Consider the following 22,435-nt stretch of genomic DNA (forward strand, 5'->3'; position numbering starts at 1 on the left):
CCAAGCAGAACTATAAAGCCATGGCCGAAAGGAACAGATTCACTGGATTGTCAGCAATTCCCTTGATTTTTCCTTTCATTCAAAGGTAGAAGCCATTGCTTAATGCAGTGCAGTGGGTGACCAAGTATACCTGGTATCCATTTTCAAATGCCATATCTCTCCAAACTTGGGTTCTGCAGAGCACCTTATATGTGTATGTGCTGACAGATTTTTTTCTACAAGATTCTGACAGATTAAAATTAAGGTATGTTTTCCTGTGTTCAAATAGCTCCAAGCAATTGGCGTACCAAGCGGGAGAGGCAGGGGGGAGGCAAGAGGCCCCCAGGGCTCTTTTAAGAGCCAGACCGGGACATTTGACATTGGGACACCTCTCCCGTTCAGCACATCAAAGAGGGCGCCCAATGGCAAAGCTGTCCCGCTGGCAGGACAATGTGTGCTGAGCAAATCTTGCTCAGCATGCTCATTGTCCTGGCAGCAGGACACCTTACCCGTTCCGAATGGTAGAGGTGTCCCGCTGCCAGGACAATGTCCCAAGAAGCACCGGGCAGCAGAGGGTCCTCATGTTGCACTGTATCAACAGAGCATTACAATGTGGGCCATTAGGCACTGATGGGAGGGAGGGGGGCTCCTATTAGCAGGGACTTTTGTCCCATTAGAAATGTGAATAGGAGGGATTGATGAGGGATTGATGAGAGATGAGAAGGGTGCATAATGTTGCATGCTTTATGAAATAATGATCATGGCTTTAAAACCGAAGGGGGACTTGTTAGGCTCACATTAATCTACATGATGCTATTGTGACTTTGAATGCAGAATGGGGAGAATACAAATAAAGCCATGCTCCCATTTCTATGACAATGTATATAGTGTATGGTAGTTTACTATGAAAGGCCAGTTTATTATGTAATGTGGTTTGCTTCCAAGGCATTGCTATAAATAATTATTTAAGCACATGAAATGTAAAGCAAAACCTAAATAAATATCTCTATCAACTAAACCTGGAAAGATGCGCTCGGTCGCTTTAATTGTTCACATCCCAGTTTCACCATTTAACCAAGTGTCTGATCCTGAGCAAATCATTTAATCACATTGTGCCTTATCTGCAGCTCTACAAGTGACTCTGATTCACTTGAAAGCTTATGTTAATGTATCATGATATAATGGGAAAGCCTAATGACTATAGAGTTGCTCCTCATATAACAAAAGTGCAATTTAGAAATTTTGTACCACAAAGTTATTTGTCACTTAGCTTATTTATGGCACATTATTCTAAAGTCACTTCCATGGTGATTGCAAGTATCGAGGACTGATGATGCGCCTTGTAATGTCCTTTTCTGTGAAGTCACTTCTGTTGGTGCAATCCATATAATTATTAGGAAGTTTGCATGTATTTTGCCTCAGAGGGCTCTGACAGAGCTCTAATAGATGCGTTTCCTGCATTTGAAATGAACCTGCAGTTTTTGTTGGTCACAGGTTTTCTCAGCTTGACTCTTTCCATTCTACTTGGGGAGGGCGCTCCTTCCACCAACTTCATTTTGAAATTAGGATGGTGGTGCTTTAGAGGCATCTGAAAAGTGGCAAGACTAATTTTAGAGGCATTGCAGAGCTGTGGCTTGCCACAGAGAATGCACCATTTGTTATTGTTAATGTGTCTTCATACACAGGGCCTTAATGTTTACTGTGAGCTCTGCTCACATTGTCCAAATGTGACACGCGCCCTCACAAGGGTCAGCCCGCTGCCCAGCCCCCCAACAAACATACACTAACACAATTAAAAATTATTTTAAAAAAAAGAAAAAGTACCTCTGTTCTGCTTTCAAATGCCACCTGGGCCACGTCTCATGATACACCGACCTAACCTCTTCGCACTCGCGCACCTCCAGACAGAAACCAGCAAGCTTAGTGAGCTTCCTAGTTCCTGTCTGTCTGTCGCACGGACACAAAGCCGGAAAGCAATTCTCTGCGCCACGGCCCCTGGAAGTGCTGCTGTTAGTATGGCAGGACAGGCGCCAGGCCCTGCAACACACAGTTCAGCACCCTGGCGGCTGACTGAGTCAGGCCAGCCAGGGTGACGGACTAAGCCATGCAGGGCATCTCTGCCCTGAATGGTGTTGCAGCGCGGCTGACAGGAATCTCGGCATTATGTAATGAAACAACGCAAGCCATGCTGGGCACCCCAGCCGGGCTTGCGCTGTCCAATTACATAATTGATGATTGAGGCCCCCCTGCCCTCCCTTCAAAAGTTGGGGGGGCAAACAGGCATGTCACAGAAGTTGGGTGGGGACAACCCCCTGTCCCCCTATAATTACACCTATGGCCGGATGGCTGAGAAGGTGGGTGGCAGTGTTGGGCTCGGCCCCTGGGGACAGAGAGCGTCAGGTTGGAAGAGAGAAGAAAGTGGTTGGCTCAAGAGAGAGGAGTGGTGAGAGGGTTTTAGAGGGGGATGTCAGAGGAGATGAGAACATCCAGGGTGTGCCCAGTGGAGTGTGTCGGGCTGGAGGGTAGAATAGAAAAAGTGTCCCAAAGATTGCAAAAGAGCCCTAAGGAAGGGTTTTTAGAAGCAGATGGATGTTGAGGTATCCAAGGAGGAGTAGTTGAGAGATAGAGTCAAGGAGAGGTCGTCCCACTCAGGTTGAATCGCATAACCCCTTAAACCACTAACAATCCTTAGACTGAAGCTCAATCGCAGGCAGCCAGGGTCTGCGTCATCGTCAAGGAGAGTGGAGTCAAGTAACCCTCCAAAACAATAATAATCCTTAGACCATTAGATCTAAGCTCACAAGCAGGCAGCTAGGATCCACGTCAAGGTGAGGGGAGTGTTCATATAAACGGCCTTGTGCCTCAGGATGAGAAGCAGATGGAAATATCATGGCGGGAGAGCGAGGGTCAGCAAACAGGTCTGCCACATAACATTCGTTCTTTGAAACCAAATTGGAGTGGCATGAGGCAACTAAATGGGAGAACTACACAACACGAACAAGACGATATGCTGCGACTTGCCCTGTGCACAAATGAAAACAGTTATAGGAGGTGGAAAACCCACAGCTTCCAGCTATAGTCTAAGCCAATTGCGAGGAAACAAACTGGCTTGAATATCCACCTGCCACAAGGGCGCTTGAATGCATGTGCTGGTGATAAAGAACGCTGACATTGAATGTACATGTACATTGTACATTGAATGTATAACACAAATGGAAGATTTCTGTAGAAAAAAAAAAGAACAAATTCATACCAGTCTCCCATCCCCTGATCCAAGGTCAACCAGGCGTCCTCTGCGACCTTTCAATAGTTTTGTGACATTTTCACACTGAGTCTGACTTGAGGGTAGAAACGGTACCTGTGTGCAGCAAAAAAACATAGATACCGTCATTGTTGTGCCTTTCAAATTCTGCCTGCATGAGGTATACTCGAAACTGCAAACATCAACTTAAGCATGTTACATGGGCATACCTAGAACTAGGTCTCTGTTCAAGTTTTCCAACATCAGAACAGAGTCGTCTAGACCTCGAGAACATGACCAACACGCACAAGAGCGCAGCTTAAACGACACATTTAATCTCCAATTACATGCACGTCATAGCATGGCCCCCGAGTTGCTTTCCTGCGATAGGTGGGTTTATTCCAGACATATAGAAAGGTAATCATTGCAGCAGACAAGGGACACACGGCATCATGCGTCCCATTTCAATGGTGTTCTGAACTGACCCCACTCTCACATGAAATTCAGACACAAACCCTCACTGCTCCTCTCACACCCCATTTACATTCAGCCTTTCATTCAAGAGACAAGCAAGACAAAACGCATACATACTGTCATTTTTACATGTTATAAACAAGCATTGGCAATGCCAACAGTTTGGGCTTTTGTAAATGCATATTACACCCAGGACCCTCGCCCACCCGCCCCCACACCAAGTAATACTATTTTTATTCAAATGTCTCCAATATCAAAGCCCCAAAACGAGATGAAATGGATTGGTCACAGTACATTTAATTTGGGGTATTTATAGGGACTGAACATGGCTTCGGGAAGCAATAGACCTGTTGAGCACTGTGTGTCACTGGCATACATTAGATGGTTATGAATGGACACAAAGGTGGGTCAGAGTCCACACAACAGAGCATTTATTACGGGTATATCATTTACGGTAGCAGGGGAAAAGTAAACATTCACAGTTAGTGTAGGTGGTCGACTATCACGTGATCCATTGGCAAATTGATGGTAAAGCAACAGTAACATTTTCAGCTGTTGCATACAAGCTTTTAAAAATGTGCACATTGTCATGACAATGAATATCCAGAACCTTGTCCTGGGTTTTATGTTGAAACTCTCCAAAACAGGGGTGTAATACAGCTGGGCTGTATAACTGAGTTCTGAGTAGCTTTCCTTGCGAAAATTCCAATTCTAAAATAATGTGCAGCAAAAAGAATTGCTCAGTGTGAAGCATGCATCTAAAGAGGCAAGCAAACTGCGCTGGACATAATACAGAGACATCATCTTCCATCCCAGCAACTTTACTCAACTCCTCAAAGTGCTGAACCTGCATTTGTTCACAGAAGATGAAGGGAACATTGTTATGTACGTGCCACAACACTGCCCAACGCAGGACGCAGTGGTAATGAAGAGCTGGGCGCCGGACATGTACAAGTAAGCAAAAGACACCCTCACAGTGCATTTCATGCCACAGTTGAACCCAGACTACGAGACATTCAACTTCTGCACCACAATCCAGACTGAGGATTAAGCTCTTGATGCGTATCACACCAGATCTGATGGGTGGCCCTATCATGTGACTTCGACAAGTAAATCAGAAATCAATTAATAAATGGTAGCAGTCAGAGAAGTTGTGATGGATTGTCCTGAGTGAGAAAGGCATCTCCGTAGCAAGGATACTCGAACATGGACGCCAGAGGGAGCCATTACATGCCAGGGTAGCCCACATGAACACCGCTCTGCAGAAGCTCAAACTCACCCCGGTGACCACGATTCCCCAGGTCACAAATTGTCCAATACCCAGGAAGAATTGTGGACTTCACAACGCACCAGGATGGCAGCCAAGGGCGGCAGGACCAAACAATTGTCTCTGTTGCGGTGGATCATACAATGGAAGGAGAGACTGCCCAGCCCAGGGGACCACGGGCAAAGCATGTGGCCGCTGAGACCATTACGCAAGAGTGTGCCAGTCATCAGGCCTGCCCTCACAGAACTGGGCCCAAGCTCCAAGAACATACACCAAGAAGAAGAAACAAGCGAAAACCTGCCTCATCGTGACAGAGAATAACTCCTCCACCGACAAATCCGGAGAGGAACATGACAGAGTTGTAGCAGCAGTTGAAACAGGATGCACGAAGAGGAGAGGGAATATCCACCTCATTTCCACCCTAGAACAAGGGGACAAGCCCATGAGGAAGAAGAGGAGGCCCAGATGTCTCCATGTCTACATGTGCAAGGACGAGAAACAGTGATGACGGTCGACACAGGGGCCACTGTAAACATCATGCTGGTGAGGATGTTCAAGCAGGTGCAACCTCAGCCAGAACTGAAGAACATGGACTCACTCTTATACACTTATGGCTGCAAGACACCACTTCCGGTGGTGGGACGGTTTTGGACGATGCTCAGTAGAGGAGACAAGAAAGTCAGATCGAAGGTCTACGTCGTCAATGCTGGCATAGAGTGCCTACTCAGCTGGAAATCTGTAGAAGACCTGGGGCTGATCAAATTCATCTGTGACATCATAGACTCTGATGACATCCACAAACTACTAGCAAAGCACCCAGACCTACTCTAGGGCAAACGATGCCTGAAAGGAAAGCTAATCAAGCTAAACATCAACACAACTGTACACCCCAAAGCAGTGCGTCACAGGAGGATGCCATTTCACATGCAGAACCTGGTTGCCAAGGAGCTACACGACCTTGAGTAAGCAGATATAATACAGACAGTATCAGGTACAACACTGTGGGTCTCCCCCATGGTCGTCACAAAGAAACTGAAACCACCAGATTAGGTATGCATCTGCATCGACATACGTCTACCAAACGCTGCCATAATCAGGAAAAGACACATTAACCCGACCCTGGATGAGATCGTGATGGGCCTGCCGGGATCCTGATTCTTCTCCAAACTAGACCTGAATGCTGGGTATCACCAGTTGAAATTGCACAGAGACTCATAGTACATTACTACTTTCTCAGCATAGCTTGGCCATGATACAAAAGACTGAACTTTGGGATATCATCCGCAGCAGAAGTATGGCAGTAGACAATCCAGTCAGTCATCCGGGGCATCCCAGTGGTACTCCATGTCAGCGACGACATCCTGGTACATGCCAACAACAGAGAAGAACACCTACACTGATTAGACACAGTCCTTGACAGACTAGAGAATGCTGGGCTCACTATCCATAAGGAGAAATGTGAATTTCTGAAGGAAGAGCTAACTTTCTTTGGCTACGTTGTCAATAGCAAAGGGGCGTTGGCAGACCCCTCAGAGTTGCAGACATGAAAGGAACAAAACCACCCACTGCACCCACAGAGGTACGCAGGCTTCCTAGGTATGGCCACGTATTGTGGCAGGTTCATACCCAGCATAGCCACCATGTAGGAGGAACCCCTGAAGGAGCGGACCAAATCCAACACCAAATGGGACTGGAAACTATTGTCAAGAGGTGTTCGAGCAGGTCAAAGACTCCCTGTCGGCAGACACGACCATGGCCTACCACAATGCCACGCTCTACGTAGATGCAAGCCTTGTCAGGTTGGGAGCGTTCCTGGTACAACCATCTTCAACAAGAAAGATACAACCAATTGCATATGCATTGCGCGCCCTGACGCCTACAGAGCAACAATACTCACACGTAGAGAAGAAACCATAGCAGTTCTGTGGGGATGCAGATAGTTCCACCTCTACCTCTATGGTTGGAAGTTCAAGGCCTACACAGATCATAAACCCCTAATACTATTCACAGGCTCGGTACCACATCCTCCTGTGAGAATTGAAAAATGGCTACTGTGCCATCAGCAGTACGAATTTTACCTACTGTATCAGGTAGGAGCAGAAAACCCTGCAGAATTCCTGTCCAGACACCAGAGAGCAGCGATGGCAGTGCAAGTCCTGAAGTCCAAAGAGACAGAAGAGCACATCTGCCAGATTGTGAGCACCATGAAGCCCAGAGCAGCCAGCATTACAGACATCCTGGAGGCAACCAACGCCAACCTGTGTTGCGACATAGTAAAAAATGCAATAAACGCAGGCGAGTTGAAGTCATTCCCGCACAACATTCACAATGACACAGTGTCCGTCAGAGACTTCCTGACAGGAATGTTCACAGTCTGCCAGGAGCTGTCCATCACAGGTGATGGGCTGATACGGAGAGGCACAAGCATCGTCATCCCCAGCAGCCAACAGGTCAGAATCATCCCCCTGTCTCACGAGGGACACCAGAGGATGGTCAGAACCAAAGCCCAGATACAACACAGGGTGCGATTCTCCCAGATAGATGTGTAAGTCAAGAGTGTGGTTTTGTCATGCAACCCATGATATGATATGTTTATTTATATAGCGCCTATACACAATGTGTTTCAAAGCGCTTCAAGCAAAGGGAGGGAACAATGGAAAATACAATGAAATTATTACAGGCAATGAACAATAAGATTGTAAAATTAACTATCGTACTTGGCCTGGCGACATTTCGATAGTGGAAGAGCTAAGACATAGATAAGGAAGGGAGGAGGAAGAGTGGGAAGGAAATGGAAACAGACAGGCGACTACCGTACTAGGCCTGAAAACATGTCTGGTAGGGCCGGGGATTAACAAAAGGTGAGGAAGAGTGGTGCAGAAAGGGAGGGGAGGAACAAAACAAGCTACTAACATACTAGGCCTGACGACATTTCAGATAGTGCTGGAGGTGGAAACAAGTAGGGGAGGGGGAGGAGACAAACAAGGTTGCTATCATACTAGGTCAAGGACAATTCTGATAGAGTAAGTGCATAGAAGAAAGTAAAGGGGAGGAGATAGGAAAAGGGAGAAAAGGAGAGGAGGAGAGAACAGAGTGAGCAGTGAAGAAATGGAGAAGCAAGAGGGGAGATTGAAAACAATTGCAGAAGTCAGTAGTAACACATAATGTTGCGAGAGAACAGCAAATACAAGCCAGGACTCAATAAGAAAATGGGAACAGCATGATTCAGTGCCACCATGAGTACAAGATGCAGGGGAAGTCCAGCATGAGAGTGGTGACGCACTGTGAGTCAATGAAGTCCATAAAAGTCAAATCTAAGCATTGACAAAAGGCGTTAATGGTGAAGCCAGAATGTATCAGGACAGACTCCTGCAGAGCTAGGATGTGGGGGGGAGAGAATTGGAGGGGAGAGGGGTAGCAGGGTAGAAGTATCAAGCAAAACAGGCAACTCCTGTATGCGAGAAGAGGGGGGGGCACAATGGAACATCACGGGGGACCAGAGGTGGGGATGGCCTGTGGGGACAGAGGGAGTAAAAACATGTTGGTGCATGCTTTCCTGCTGTCAGGGGAGGGGTTCGGGCCCTGGGTCCTTCTGGTCCTGTTAAGGATTTCAATCAGGCAACACACACCTTGGTCTTGGCCTAGTATGTAGTGCACAACTGAGATGCTTTTCTCCTTATTTTATGCAGATTCAATTTGAAATGGTACACAACTCGTATCACACCCTCTTTTCAAATACCGCGGGTCACAATGGACCATGAACCAGGCTGGTTGGTGAAATACGATATTTATTTATTTATTTTAAAATTCAAAAGAAATCATACCATTTTTAATATGGGGCAGCAATCACCAATGGGGTGATAATTACAATGATAATGTAAGAAATGCACTTGGGTTAAACTTCTAGTAGAACATATACAAAACACCAGGGAATAGGAGCACTTTTTGATTTAGGAAAGATAGCACCCAAGTTAGGATTTCCCCCTGCAATGTTCCCTCAACCCACAAATAATCATATCTGAGTGGATATAAAGAAGCAGCAGGTAATCAGGAATAAGAGGCAGGAAACGGAATCAAAATCTGACCTTTCCTCCCCAAATAAGAGGTTTTTAACCCCTTGTAATGTTATGAAATGACACTTAGAAATGGACAAATAAATAATTAATGTGTGTTAAAAACCTTGAAACAAATACAATTCCTCACTAAAGCAACAATACAAAGATACTAACAATTAGAAACTATGGATTACCAAGAGCATACAATTCAAAAAACAAGTGGAAAGTTCAAAACAGATTGCAGCCAAATGACACGTGTAAAAGTTGCATTTCCTTTCAATTTCCGTGTAAATTTACTCAACTGTTTCTTTAAAAAACGGGTGAAATATTGCAAATCGTGATGCGGTATTTAGTCTGGGGAACAGAGGTACATCACAAGGATATTACAGAAGTGAAAGAATGGGGGTAGCTGCAGTTTTGAATGAGATTTTCAGGTTGAAATGGTGTTCCATTTTCGGAAAACACAGCGGTCAAAATGAAGACTTCAGTGTTGAAAGAAAGGCAAATGTTACTTGAAATGAAATATCTAGACTATATTTTTGAAGAGGAACACAGTAAGCACCAAGGTTGATTTGCGAGGTCAACCTTACCACCCCAGTGCTCAACCCAAACAATAAAATATATGGAAATTAGTTGGATCACTCGAAATATAACTAAAGCCTTACGGTTAGCACCAGACAAAAATGAAAAGAGATGGCGCTAGCACTAGAATCAAGGTCAGGGTTGCACGGATATAATTCTGACAGTTTTAACAAGTTATCAGGATAAGGCTAGGATGGCTTAGAGTGTGGGATACGTACAAATGCAAGACAAGATAGACTATGGATTTCTATGGGGTAGTGATTATACTTACAGTCCACTTTTAGTTTGGGATTTTTGGACCGTCAACAGGTTCTGGTTGCCACATGGCAGAGCGCCTGGCAAAGGACAGCTGGGCAAAAGACAGCTGGGCAAGGTCGGGTCACCGGATGGTAATTCTGGTCGCTGAATGGCAAAGATACTGCTGGATGCAGTTAGTGGGCAGCAGTTAGTGGTATCAGGATGCTTCCCTAAGAATACCACAGCTTTCTCCCTTTGGTTATTTGGGATTTTAGAATTGAGGTCTTGCTGGAAGGGTCATCAATGCTTAGGCCTTGTAGTTGGAATCTGGACTCAGCAGGATTAATGGAACAGGAAGGCCGGCGCAGGAAAATCAGGAAGAGTGTCTGTCTAGAGTCTTGTCAGGGACTCTTATTTATAATGCATAGTGACATCATCAAAGTATATGGCTGGGCAGGCTTAACTAAGCACCCCTCTAACTGACTGGATTGGTCTGGGGTGCTAGTCCCCGCCTCGCTCTTAACTGGTTGGATTTCATGGCAGAATGTCAGATTTATGATGTGTGTTTCACAATGCTCAAAAACCTCCCACAGTTACTTTAGCTAAAATCCGGTTTTGCCACAAATGGTAAATGTACAGTTGAAGTCTCTTCGCAACTTACATACACAGGTTACATATTTTATGCAGAACATTCTCCAACTCTGAAATCTGAGACATTGTTTCGCCCGTCTTATACTTTTTGGTAATTTTGAGTATGAAAGATTTGCACCAAAATTCTGTAACTTTATACACATGTGTGAATTATCATAAGGGAGGTAAGTATGAACATTTGCAATGGGATCATGGATACTTTTCTTATAATCCCCTATTCTTTGCCATTTATGTACCCGAGGTGTCCGTGAATTCTACAATGTCTCAAATTATACCCCACAAATACTTGTAAACTGCACAATTTTTACATTTTTACACATTCTTGTTGCAGAGATAAAAGTCTTTACATTTTTATTAATCAATAGTCTTTGGAAACAAATGGCAGTCCTTTGTCTGTCACTGGACTATTTTTCTTTTCTCTTCAGCTGCCACCAACTGTCATTTCCTCCAGAGCTAGGTGTGGGTTTGCCAGCTTGATTGAAGGTTTATTGACCCTTCCCCACTTCACACTTCCTTGTCCTAGGAGTTCCATTGCCAGGGGGTTCAGCCCAGACCAGATTCTGTCCAACCTAGTAATTATCACTGGGGTGTTAGTATCTGCTGAGAGTTCATGGTGGTTCCCTTTCTTTGGGTTTTGGGGAAGCCTTAGCTCTGCCAATTGAAATATCCTGTTTTTGAGAGCTTGCAAAACCCAGCCCAGGTGATTTAAAACTTTTATTTTCTTATATTTGGTTATGAATTAAAACAAACCTGGGGAATAAAATAGCCCATGTGTGTATTTTCACCAGCAACTAACCCCTTCTAGGTAATGGCAAGCTTTCATTCCACAGTTGTACTTTTTAAAACAGGCATTTTTCTCCTTTAGTTTGCAATACCCATTTTTTTTTTTTTTTTTTTTTACACGTGTGGTGCAAGCTGGCATTTCTTTTTAAATTCAGTTTTGCATCTCCATCAGATTCCCACACTGTTTTGCAGCCATGGTTATTTTCTTGTGGGCAGTAGTTTATTTCAAGTACAGATGCACTGAAACTGACATAGCCCAGATAGCTGGAGTTTCTATGAACTACTGATCTTTGACACGTTGTAACCCAAAAATGAACGCGCTTCTCGTGCAGGTAAATTAAGTTTTTGTTGATTCTTCTCAGATTTGGTTTGACAAGCTTGTCATTCAGGGGTCATGCTTGGGTTTGCTGAAGCACAATGGGGATATGACTGTAGAGACAGGGCCTTATTAATACAGTAGTTTGAGGAAGAACAGATGAAAATAGCACCAGCAGCATTATTTTAAAAGTGAAAAAGTTTCCTTTTTAATGGGGATTTTGGGGGGCAGCAAAGCAACGCCGATTTTTCACTTTATTCCATTTGTATATGTCAGAACACACCGGCAGGCTCCCTCAGTGTGTCCCCTTGTTCCATCCTGCCCAATGTGTGCTTGGCAAGACGGTGCAGCCATCTTTTTGTTGCTGCAAAATGCAGTTTTGAGGCCATGGAGCTCACAGAAGCCAGCGCAGCTATTTTGTGGTTTCTGCTGAAATGCAGCTTTGTGATGTGGGGGAAGCACAGCTGAGTTGGGTCAATATATCCCACATATATCCCCCCGACTCTTCTGAGATTCCAAGTCGAGGGAAAATCGGGCAAGTGGGATTCCTCAATGGGGCAATGCAGGATACATCAGGTAAGAGTCCTTCTTCCATCAGAGAGCGGTGCACCACGTTCCCCTCGTTGCCTCTCGTTGGAACGTGGAACGACACCCACAGCTTTCTCTTGGATCTTCCTTCATGGTATTGAGCAACAACCCCAGGTTCCCTTCGGTTTCTCCTTTCCATGTCCCCGGGGAGGTCCTCCTTGGTAGTGAAGGCACAACCAGTACAAATCTATGAAAGAAAACACAAACCGGTTACAACAATTTCCCACCAACTGCCCTCCAATTGGGTTGACAGCAGTGGGATACGCAGGCATTCAATGACAATTGATATATTCTCATGTTTCAGATAACTCCTCTACTTGACTTTCTCTGGGTCCTCAATTTGTTGCAACGTGTGCCTAGGGTGACAACTCTTTAACTGATTAATATGGACCCATTTTTCTTCCGTCAATTCGCCTTTGGGCATGCAGATTCTGTAGGCCGCAGGTGAGATTTTATCTGCAATTTCAATATTTTCCTTGCCAGCTTGGTAAAAATGTATGCTCTTTGGTCTGGTTCCTTTGGAAATTGTACAAGTAGACCCTGTCTCCTACTTGGTATTCCTTTTTGGTTGTTTTTAGATCATATTGAGTCTTCATACCCTCGGCAGATCTTTGCAGATTCTGCTGAGCATACTCAAAAGCATGTTGAAGGTGTTTTCTTAGATTCTCAACATACTCATGAGTTGGGAGGCGTTTATCAGTGTCTGCACTTGTGTTCTATAAAGCAGATGCTGACGTAGCACCAGCCTTCGTCCAGTCATCAGCTCAAATGGAGACATCTTAGTTGCAGAAGAAGGTGTATATCCGATGGCCATCAGGAAAAGCGGTAATCGGATGTCCCAATTTGGCCCAGAGTCTGCCACAAACATTTTTAGAATGCTCACAGTGGTTTAATTGTGCCTCTCAACTCCCCCACTAGAAGACAGCAGTATGCAATGTGAAGTTTCCTTTTTACCCCAAGTACCTCCCACATCTTTGTCATCACTTTGCCGGCGAAGTGACTACCTCGGTCTGACTGAATCCTTTGTGGTAGACCAAAACGTGAGAATATGTGGTTGATCATTAGGGCAGCTGCTGTTTCTGCCTTGCAATTTGGGGCCGGAAGACATTCCCCCCATTTGGTTAACAAATGTACTTGTTCCCCCTAGAGGAGCGAATCACAGGCCCGATGAAGTCTACTTGTAAATCTGACCAAGGCAGTGTCATCCCCCTCTTCTGGAGGGGAGCTCGGTGTGTGAGTGATGTTGGCTGGAATTGTGCATACACAAGACACTCCTTCAAGTATTGGTCGAGGTCATGCCCCGTGTGTGGCCAGTACGCAACTTCTCGTAAAATTTCTAAAGTAGTGTGAAACCCCCGATGACCGGCTGGGGATGCGTCATGGCCGTGACTTAGCATCAGGCTTCGGAATGAGGTAGGGACCACCCAATGGTCACAGCCATATATGGATGTCCTTACCAACAAACTGTCTTGGTTCGGAACATTTTTGGACATTTCATCAACACTCTGAGGTCCCCTTTCCCAATGTAATTGTTATACGTCAGGGGAAAGTTCTCAGGGTCCTCAATGTGTTAATAAAAATTTACCAATGATTGGATCCCCTTTTTGTGCCGTGATTAAATCAGCATCTGGGGTGTCCGTACGCCACTGGGCAGTTGAGAGTTCATTGTGAGCAGTTGTCTGGGACATAGTGATAGCAGTGACCTGTATTTCCCCCAACAGGGACTCGATCTCTGTAGTGATACACGAAATTGCAACCTTGCCAATCAGGGCTTTAGATGACAGCATTAGCCGCTGAAAGCCAATAGTGTATTCAAAGTATGTGCTAAAAATGCTGACAGTAGTCTGTTGTAGCACTTCCATTATGCAGTAGTGAGCTACAAGGAATATGCAGGCCTAGTATGAGTGATAGGTCACATTATGCATTGTTGATAGACAGGCAGGGAGAGGGCTCTAGCTCTGTAGCTAATAGGTATTTTTGGAGTGTTTGGAACATTATGGCACCTATATAGCGCTTAGATAGCCAGTCTTAAGCGCTATAAACACTAAGCTATGAGTGCATGCCTTTTAGAGCTTGCAGATGGGGTTAATACATCCCTGCTTCCCTTAGAATATTCAGCCTCACTAACGGTAGCCCTGGCCCCAAGCTAATCTTCCTTTTCTCTGGGAAGGCACTGATAAGACATTCCTGAGCTTTCGCAGATGGGAGCCAGGGTGGGGCTCAGACGGAGCAGTGGAAATGAACAGAGTTGGGTTTTTTCCATGAGCCAGCCTATATTTTGCACAGGGAAAGTTCTGGAACTGTGCGTCATGGACGGGCAGCACGAGATTATAAAATATCCATGCTCCAATGACTCGGGGGGAGATCGTCCTGTGGACTTGGTTCGTGCAAGGTCAAGTGCCCGGAATTGGCTCTGACGGCGTCCTGCAGCACTGTTCTCTGAGCGGGGCTTGTTTACAGCTAGCTTATGAGGGCCAGGGTCTCCCAGTGCTGATTAAAGGGACGTAAGACTGTGTTTCTCTATGTTTCTCTATATTTCTCTATGTTTCTCTATGTTTATCTAAGTTCCATGTTTCACTATATTTTGCATTTCTCTAAGTTTTATGCTTTGTAATATTCTCTAACTTGAATCCCAAATGTATATGAAATTCACTGCTTAGAATAAATATGCTAAAACTTATTTGAAGGTGTCATTTGTCACTTGCATGAGATCACTGCTCAGCACAATAGAACCTGTATTTTGGGCTGAATTGGGTATTTTTTGCTTTCAAAGGGCTGGCCCCGAGGAAGATTTTGCCCAGATCACGACATTCTCAAAGAGATCCCCCGGGATGGCTCCGGTTTTGGACAGCTGATCAGCTAGGTAATTTCCAGTTTTGTCTGGTCCCTCTATTCTGGAATGACCCTTGATCTTCTTCCAATAGATGGTCATCCCACTCGAGGCGACCAGATCATCAATATTTTGTATTAGCTTGCCATGTTTAAGCGGTTTGTCGTTAGCACATAGCATGCCTCTGGTTTTCCAATTAACCAAGTTCTCCACTGACCCGTTCTGGACATAATCTGAATCAGTGATTATGACCAGTTTGTGGAGTTGGTGTTGGACGGTAGTGAGGATGGCTTGATGAACTGCCTTCAACTCTGCCACCTGACTACTACGGGGATCGATTTTGTACCCAGCGCAGGGTTCCGGGGCATCATTCACCCAGGCATTCCCAACGCGGCCAACAGTTCCTTTTCCCCGTTGGTGTCAACATGGTAGGAGCACCCGTCCACATAAACTGTGGGCATGCCCTCGCACTTTTCTTCATAGACTTTGTGCAGGGAATTCAGGTACGCCTCCATGTTGTCCTTGGTTTTAAGACTTTCATCTTTGAGACAGTTTTCTCTGGCACAATCATGCAAGTCAGCCAGACCTTGCGCGAAGGGCACTCTTCTTGTTTTGGCCATATCTGACCTCCACAGGAAAGCCTTGGATTGACAGAATCCAGGAAGTAATTCTAGAATTACTCACATTTCCGGCCCGGATTCTGTCACTTTGGAGGTATTGCAAAGGCTGGTGGGGAGTCTCCACTATGATGTGTTCCCCCTGGATGTACGGGCAGTCATTTTTCCATGCCCACACCATTGCCAGGAGTGCCTTCTCACAATCGTTGAATATTTCCAGCACAGAGGATAAAGTCTTGCTTGCATAGGAGATGACTTTTTTGACCTTGTCATGCTTTTGATATAATACTGTTGTCAAGCATGTATTGGAGAACCCAAGAAGAACTCCTTGTTTCTAAAAGGGTAAGCGAGATGAGGCGCTTGTGAGTGGCTTCTTTTGAGTTGCTTTACTGCCTCGGCTTGTTCTGGTCCCCACTCCCACTTCACCCTCCCCTTCAACAGATGATCAGGGGTCTTGTGATATCTGCGTAATCCTCAATGAACTTCCTACTGTAATTAGTCAGTCCAAGGAGACTTCTTAGCTTCTGCAGAGTTGTGGGGTCTAAGTTTTAGGAGTGCTTCCACTTTCTTTTCCTGGGGACAGAGACCCTCAGGAGTTATTTCATGTCCCAAGAAGTTGACACGGGTTCTGCACCACTGCACCTTTTGGAAGGCTAGTTTTGCTCCAGCAATTCTCAACTGTGTCAGAACATAATGGAGTTCCACTATGTGTTCCTCCACAGTTGAGCTTTTTATCAGGACATCATCCACATAGGCCAGGTTACCCCTTTCACCCATGTCCTGCATGGCCTTATGTAGGAAGATGTTGAATTTGTTTCTGGAGGTGATGTATCCGAAGGGAGTCCGGGTCCACATGTACTGCTGCCCCCCAAAAGGTAAAGGCCAGCTTGTATTGGTCCTTCCTACTGACAGGCACGGTCCAGTACCCATTGGTCAGGTCAATGGCAGTGTATACCTTTGACCCCTGTATCTGGGCAAGACCTTGGTCAATATATGGAAGAGGCTATCGGGACATATGGACCCATTTATTCAGCTCGATCAGGTCAGCACTGGCCGTTCGGTTTTAAAATCCCCAGCACCAGATTATTAAAGATGCTGTGGACTGGACGAATTATCCCATGGGACTCAAGGTTTTTGATGATTTTCTTCAGTGACTCCATGGATGCGAGGCAAGCGGTGTTGCTTCACAAACACTGGAGTCATTCCAGGGTCTGTGGGAATGGTTGTATGGTTTTCGGTGCGACCACAGTCATACGAGTCCACCGCAAAGAGATCTTGAAAATCTAAGAACACCTGTTTCAACTTTTGTTCCCGAGTCTCACAGGCATCTGCTAGGTTGACCAGCTCTTCATTCATTTGTCTGAAGCCTGGAAAGACGTCCGGTTTTGCAATCTCAGCGGCCTCCTCCAGCTGGGTGGTGAGGTTCCTGGTTAGAGTATTGACCTGGACAGAGGGTTTCATGTTTCATGTAGGAGAGGCTGTCATTGTGGACCTGGAAGATCACCTCATCCTGACTGATGTCACAGGTCACCTCTTCCTCACCGTAAGGGCAGGAAGAGTACACCAGGAAATTCGTCCCTTGCTGGGTGAAGATCCTGTCTGGTGGTAAGTCATTGTCACTGTCATTGTCAAAACAGTCATTGGGGATTGGTCCTATCAGTTAATTTCCTAGATCCATGGAAAATAGTTAGCCATCAACCGCCATTCCAATAATGGTGCCTGCGCCCAGAGTGATACTACTAGGGTCGCTGTTATCCATCAATATTGGAATGGTGCTGTGTTCTACATTGACCAATGGCGTTGGGTTTAACCCCAACCCCTGCTGTTGTAGATGGTCGGTTAGGTGTACATATGCATCAGGATTTAGCAGTTTCTGTCCTCTTAATTTTTAATTCAAGTGGGAATAGTAATGTCCGTCCTGGGATGGTGACCTCCTCTCCAATTTGAACTTCAACTGCATACGGCAGCAATTGGGCTGACCGAAATGCTTTTTCTGAATCATCAAAGTCCATGGGATTACCTCGTAATCGGGACCAGGCTTTGTAATTTATCAGGTCCAAGTTAATAGCAAAACGATAGAGAATGTCACAGCCTAAATAAAATGCAGCAGGGACATCTCGCATGACCCAACAATTATGTACTATGCTTTTGTTTCCTATGGTAATTTTGAGCATACAGCTGCTAGGCAGGAGATATTTGGAATTGGGAGTTTACAGACCCATTTCCCACGTATCGATCAATTTAAACGTGGGAATGGCTGGATCTTTTGGGAGCTTTCGGAACATGGCTTCGCTGATGAAGCTCTTACTGTTGTTCGCACACACTCGGGTGAGAACAGCCTCCTTCCCCTCATTTAACTGAATAGGGATGAACAACTGTTCTCTAATTTTCGGAATGTCAGCTAAACGCTGAGCTGGTTTCTCATCACTTGACTATGGAATCGAGATTTTCAGACTGTGAATTGGTGCAGAATTTCAAAGTATTTCCTTCCAGTGTGGAATGCCACTTGAAACTGGAAGGAAGGTTGATTTTTAGGAAGGGAGAGGAGTTCCCATCACCAGTTTGTTGTCCTACAGCAATTACTGTCACGTCAGGTATTTGATTGTTCTGGAAATGAAACTCAATATAATCAGGTTTTTGTTCAACCATGTGGCATGTGCCATTTAAACTAACATGGTTGACACTCTGTTTCAATTTTATTGGCCTGTTAATCTGAGTCCAGAGGACCTTGTTCACACAGTCTATTAGGGGGGACAACCTACGCAGGATGCAATTCCCTAGTAGACAGGGTGTGCCCTTTGGAGTCACGACTATGACCAAGTGTTTCACTTTGTGTCGCCCAATTTGTATTTCCAAATCCGCAGTCGCCTTGACAGGAATTTCCTTCCCATTGAAGTTCTGGAGTTGTCCAGGAAGAGGTGTGAGAGGGATCTGGTATCTATCCCCCTTCCTGAATTTAGCTGCCCAAAGGTGCTTTTTGACAGAAGAGTGGCTTGGGATCCAGTGTCCACCAGCGCCGAAAATGTACATTGCCCTTGCAGTTGGACCAGGGCATAAAATCTACCCTCCTTCTCCTCAAGGGGGCAAAGGTAATGTGCATTTTTGGCAAGCTGGGTGGTCAATTTCCTTATTTTGGACGCCGACACAGGGATAGTTTGGGCATAATTCTGTGTTGAAGTTTGGGAATCTGAAAGAAAAGTTTTACATTCAGATATTTGGGGAGTTTCAGGCTCCTTTTCTGATTCTGGGCTGCCCCCACCCCCTTTTGGAGACAGTCACCAGAATTGATTTGGGAAGTTTGGGAATCTTCTTTTAATATTAGGTTTGCTTGATGCTCATTCTGGGGTTCAAAGATGGCCGATTCTGAATCAGTCCCCACATCCACCCAGTCTTCATTTAGATCTCTTGGGACCCATTTTTCTTTGGGAGGAGTTCCCACGTCCCTGAAGGAGAAGATATTTTTCCCAGAATCTTCTAAGGAGTCTTCTCCTTCAAATTGGAGGACACCAACTTCCTCCACAAAATGGGCCTTTTTGAGGTATACATTTCTCCTACCCACCCTCTGTTCCCTGGGTTGCAGATTTTCAGGGGCAAGAGATTTTTGTTCCGGTTCCTGGGCATCCCAGGGCTTTTCGCAAGTAAGGAAGGAAGCTTCCTCTAGGGCTTTACACCTCCCTTCCCCCGTGCCTCCTCCTCTGGAACTGGTGAGTTGTCAGGGTTCTCTCCCCGTCATTGTTCTGGGGTACCAGAACCTTGGTTTGTGGGGTTCTGAGCCGCCATGTTCATCTGAGGGTTCTGTTAGGCCCTCAACATGTAACTCGGATCCTGTGTTAGGTTCTTAACCTGGCGCTCCATTTGGGACACCCATTCCGCATGTAAAGGGGTATCTGTTCCAACCTAGGTGGATCCCAGGAAGGGTAACTATCCCTTTTCCCGTAGTACCCTGGATATTGTGAATTTTGGTCACCCTCCACCCTTGGCCTCCCCTCTCCCGGATTGGGTTGTCTGGTTTCCTGAAAGCAGGAAAAGAAAGGAGGGTTGTCCTGCAGATTGGGGGTTTTGTGAGTACCGGGGAAGAAACTTAACCCAGCATTTGGGGAATTAGGCCTTCTCGGTCTCTGATTTTGCTGATTTTGTGTAGGTAAATGTTTAGGCTCCCCCATCTCTAGGTCTAAAATGGGGGCAACCTTCACCTCTGCCACCTTAGCAGCAGCAGGGGTGTTGTCTGGCTTGGGGTTTTTGACCAGATGATTATTTTCTGCAGGTTTTTGGACTTCATAAATGTGGGTCGCCTGCTCTATGACCCAGTCGAGAGATCTTTTATCGTGGAAGTCCCTCACCAGCCGGGTCATAATATACTTTGGGAGTGCATGAAAGAAGATGGTTAGAAACTCCCTGCTATCTGTGTGCACCCTCCTAGTGGTTTGTACAAAGGCACGTTCGAGCTCCTGCACAAATTCTCGTGAGGCCTGATCTTCCCCGCACTGCAAATTGTAGGCCACTTTGTGAGACTCTTGGGGGTTTCTGTGGGCGGAAAAGTGTTTCAAGATGGCCGCGCTGTAGGTGGACCATCTTGAATGGTTCTGGTCCTCCAGTCCAGCAAAGAAGCTGGAGTACTCAGGGGAGAATGTCCATTTAACATAGTTTATGCAGTTCTGGTTGTCTTTAAGGTGAAAAGTATCCATCATCTGCTCATAGAGTTCCAAGTGTTCCCAAACAGAATATTTTGCGTTTTTATGGTATGGGGTTATGAAGCTCCTAATGGCCTAATGGGGTCTTTTGTCATAACTCTCTTGAGTTTGTTTGCCTTCTTTGGCTTAGTGACCCAAGTCCACTCACCCTCAGACACACTACCACTTGAGGTCCCCTCATGATCATCTAGGCGCTCCCTGATTCTGTGAGCTTGAGAGGGGATTAGAGAATGGTGGGGCCTAGTTTCTCCACTCCTGTGGTGCACAGTAGAGTAGTCTTCTGACTCCTCCCTGCTCCCAAGGTTGGCAGAGTATTCCCCCCCACTGCCCTACTTGGGAAGATGTCTTTTTGGGCCTCATTTCATTTGGTTTTTCATCTAATTGAACCAACTCGTCCCTTGGAATGTAGTATTTCTGTGGATCCAATTCCCTGACTCTCCCCTCATAGGAAACATCCTTGTCGGAGACATCAGCCTTAATGTTTGCGTATCTATACAGGGACGCCCATCCATCCATTCCTCGGGGGCGCTGACCTGTCAGTTCCATCATGCTTGGTCTATTAAATTCTGATGGCCTCGTGCTTTCCGGCTCATGTGAACCGGCAGCCATGAAGTCAGCAGTGCACAAATTGTTAAATGGGTTTGAGTCCCTTAGTACCAAGGTCCTTATACTATGATCAGGGGTTGCCCTGTCCCTCTCTACCTGTTCAGGGGCCCCCCAGTTAGGATTAACTCTAGCAATCTCTTTTTCCAACCTTGCTAGTTTCTCCTTCTCAGCCCCTACTTCTTGATAATAAGCAAAGATCTTAGCCTTTTGCTCAGCTATCAAGGCTTTACTGGCATCTACGACTCGCTCTTGAGCTACCACCTGCTGGCGGAGCCCCTCTTTCGCCTCACAGAGGGCCTCATTGTCTCTCTGCACTTCCTGTATGGTTTGGGAATGAGAATTTCTGTTGCAGGAGACTCACCTCCCGAGTTTGTGCATCTTTGGTTTGGGTGTTCTCTTCCAGAGCACCTTCTACCCACCTGGCGGGCTCCAGTAGATTCCCATACTCTGGAGTTCATTTAGTTTCTGGAGGGCTAACTCACTTCCCTGTAATTCTGCTTTTAAATTGCTCACTTCCTGGCCTAAGGCGTCTTTCTCCTGATTTAGGGTGGCCCTCTGTTCAGCCAGGTCATCCATTTGTTTCTTGATGGTATTTACTTTTTGGCGTTCTTGACTGATTTTTGTCTGGAGGTGAAGCTCTATATCTATCTATTCCTTACTCTCCTCTTCCAATTTGTCAACCTGTTTTTGTAAAGCGATGACTTGCTCTGAACAGGCTCTGTTACATTTTATTTGTTGTTTTAATTTCAGTTGACCCTCCTCCAGAGAGTCAACATTTTCCTGACACTCTATTTTTACTGCTTCTAGTTGGGCCTCTATGTCTACATTATTCTGCTGTTGGAGAGCCAAGTCCTCTTTTAATGTTATGATGTAATTTCCACCTTCTACCTCCAACTCTTTGCTCTTTTGTAATTTTTGTTCTGCTAAATTTAGATCAGTCTAAATTTTATTTAATAGTTCAGATTGATTCTGTGCAAGAGTCATATTTTCTTCATGCTTTTTCCACATCACTCCCATGTGGAGATACATGTAGGCCGCAATTCTAACAATTTTGATTTGCTCCTCTTAAATTTTCGGGGTCATATTTAGATCACTCAAGGCTTGGTGTAATAGGCCACCGTCCTGCCACGTATCCCTGTTCATGGCGGTGACCTGTTATGTTATTTCTTGTAGCCAGACTTTTTCGTCCTGTTCTGGCTATTCACCTCTGACAAATATCTTGTGCAGTTGGTGCTCCCTAGCCATATTGATTTCTACTGTGATCATTTTGTACATGTTCTTTCTTTATTAATTAATTAATTAATTTATTTATGTATGGGTAACCCGTATTCTATTGCTTTCTGTCTATTTTAGGGTTGATTTAGCTTTAGTTTTCTAGTCACAGGCCTGGTACTTAGAGTATTTGTTTTTGGGAGGCGCTTGTACAGTGTAACCCAGTATTCCAACTACACAAAGTATCACTACCTTGCAGGTTAGTCCGCTGTGTTAGACTGTCACGTGTGGCAACCAAACTCAAAT

At 45.4% G+C, this 22,435-nt stretch overlaps 1 protein-coding gene across 5 annotated transcripts in view; it reads right to left on the reverse strand.

Moving 5' to 3' along the window:
- Positions 1–22,435, reverse strand: part of LOC138511558 (ATP synthase subunit C lysine N-methyltransferase-like) — a 409,142-nt gene that overhangs the window by 230,113 nt on the left and 156,594 nt on the right. For all 5 annotated transcript variants that reach the window (XM_069627317.1, XM_069627314.1, XM_069627315.1 and 2 more), the window contains one exon: positions 3,233–3,337. In XM_069627317.1, coding sequence (XP_069483418.1) covers positions 3,233–3,337 — 105 coding nt within the window. The remainder of the gene's footprint in view (positions 1–3,232; positions 3,338–22,435) is intronic.

The sequence above is a fragment of the Ambystoma mexicanum genome, chromosome 6p (genome assembly GCF_040938575.1).
Source record: "Ambystoma mexicanum isolate Mex_15411 chromosome 6p, UKY_AmexF1_1, whole genome shotgun sequence".
Lineage (NCBI taxonomy): Eukaryota > Metazoa > Chordata > Amphibia > Caudata > Ambystomatidae > Ambystoma > Ambystoma mexicanum.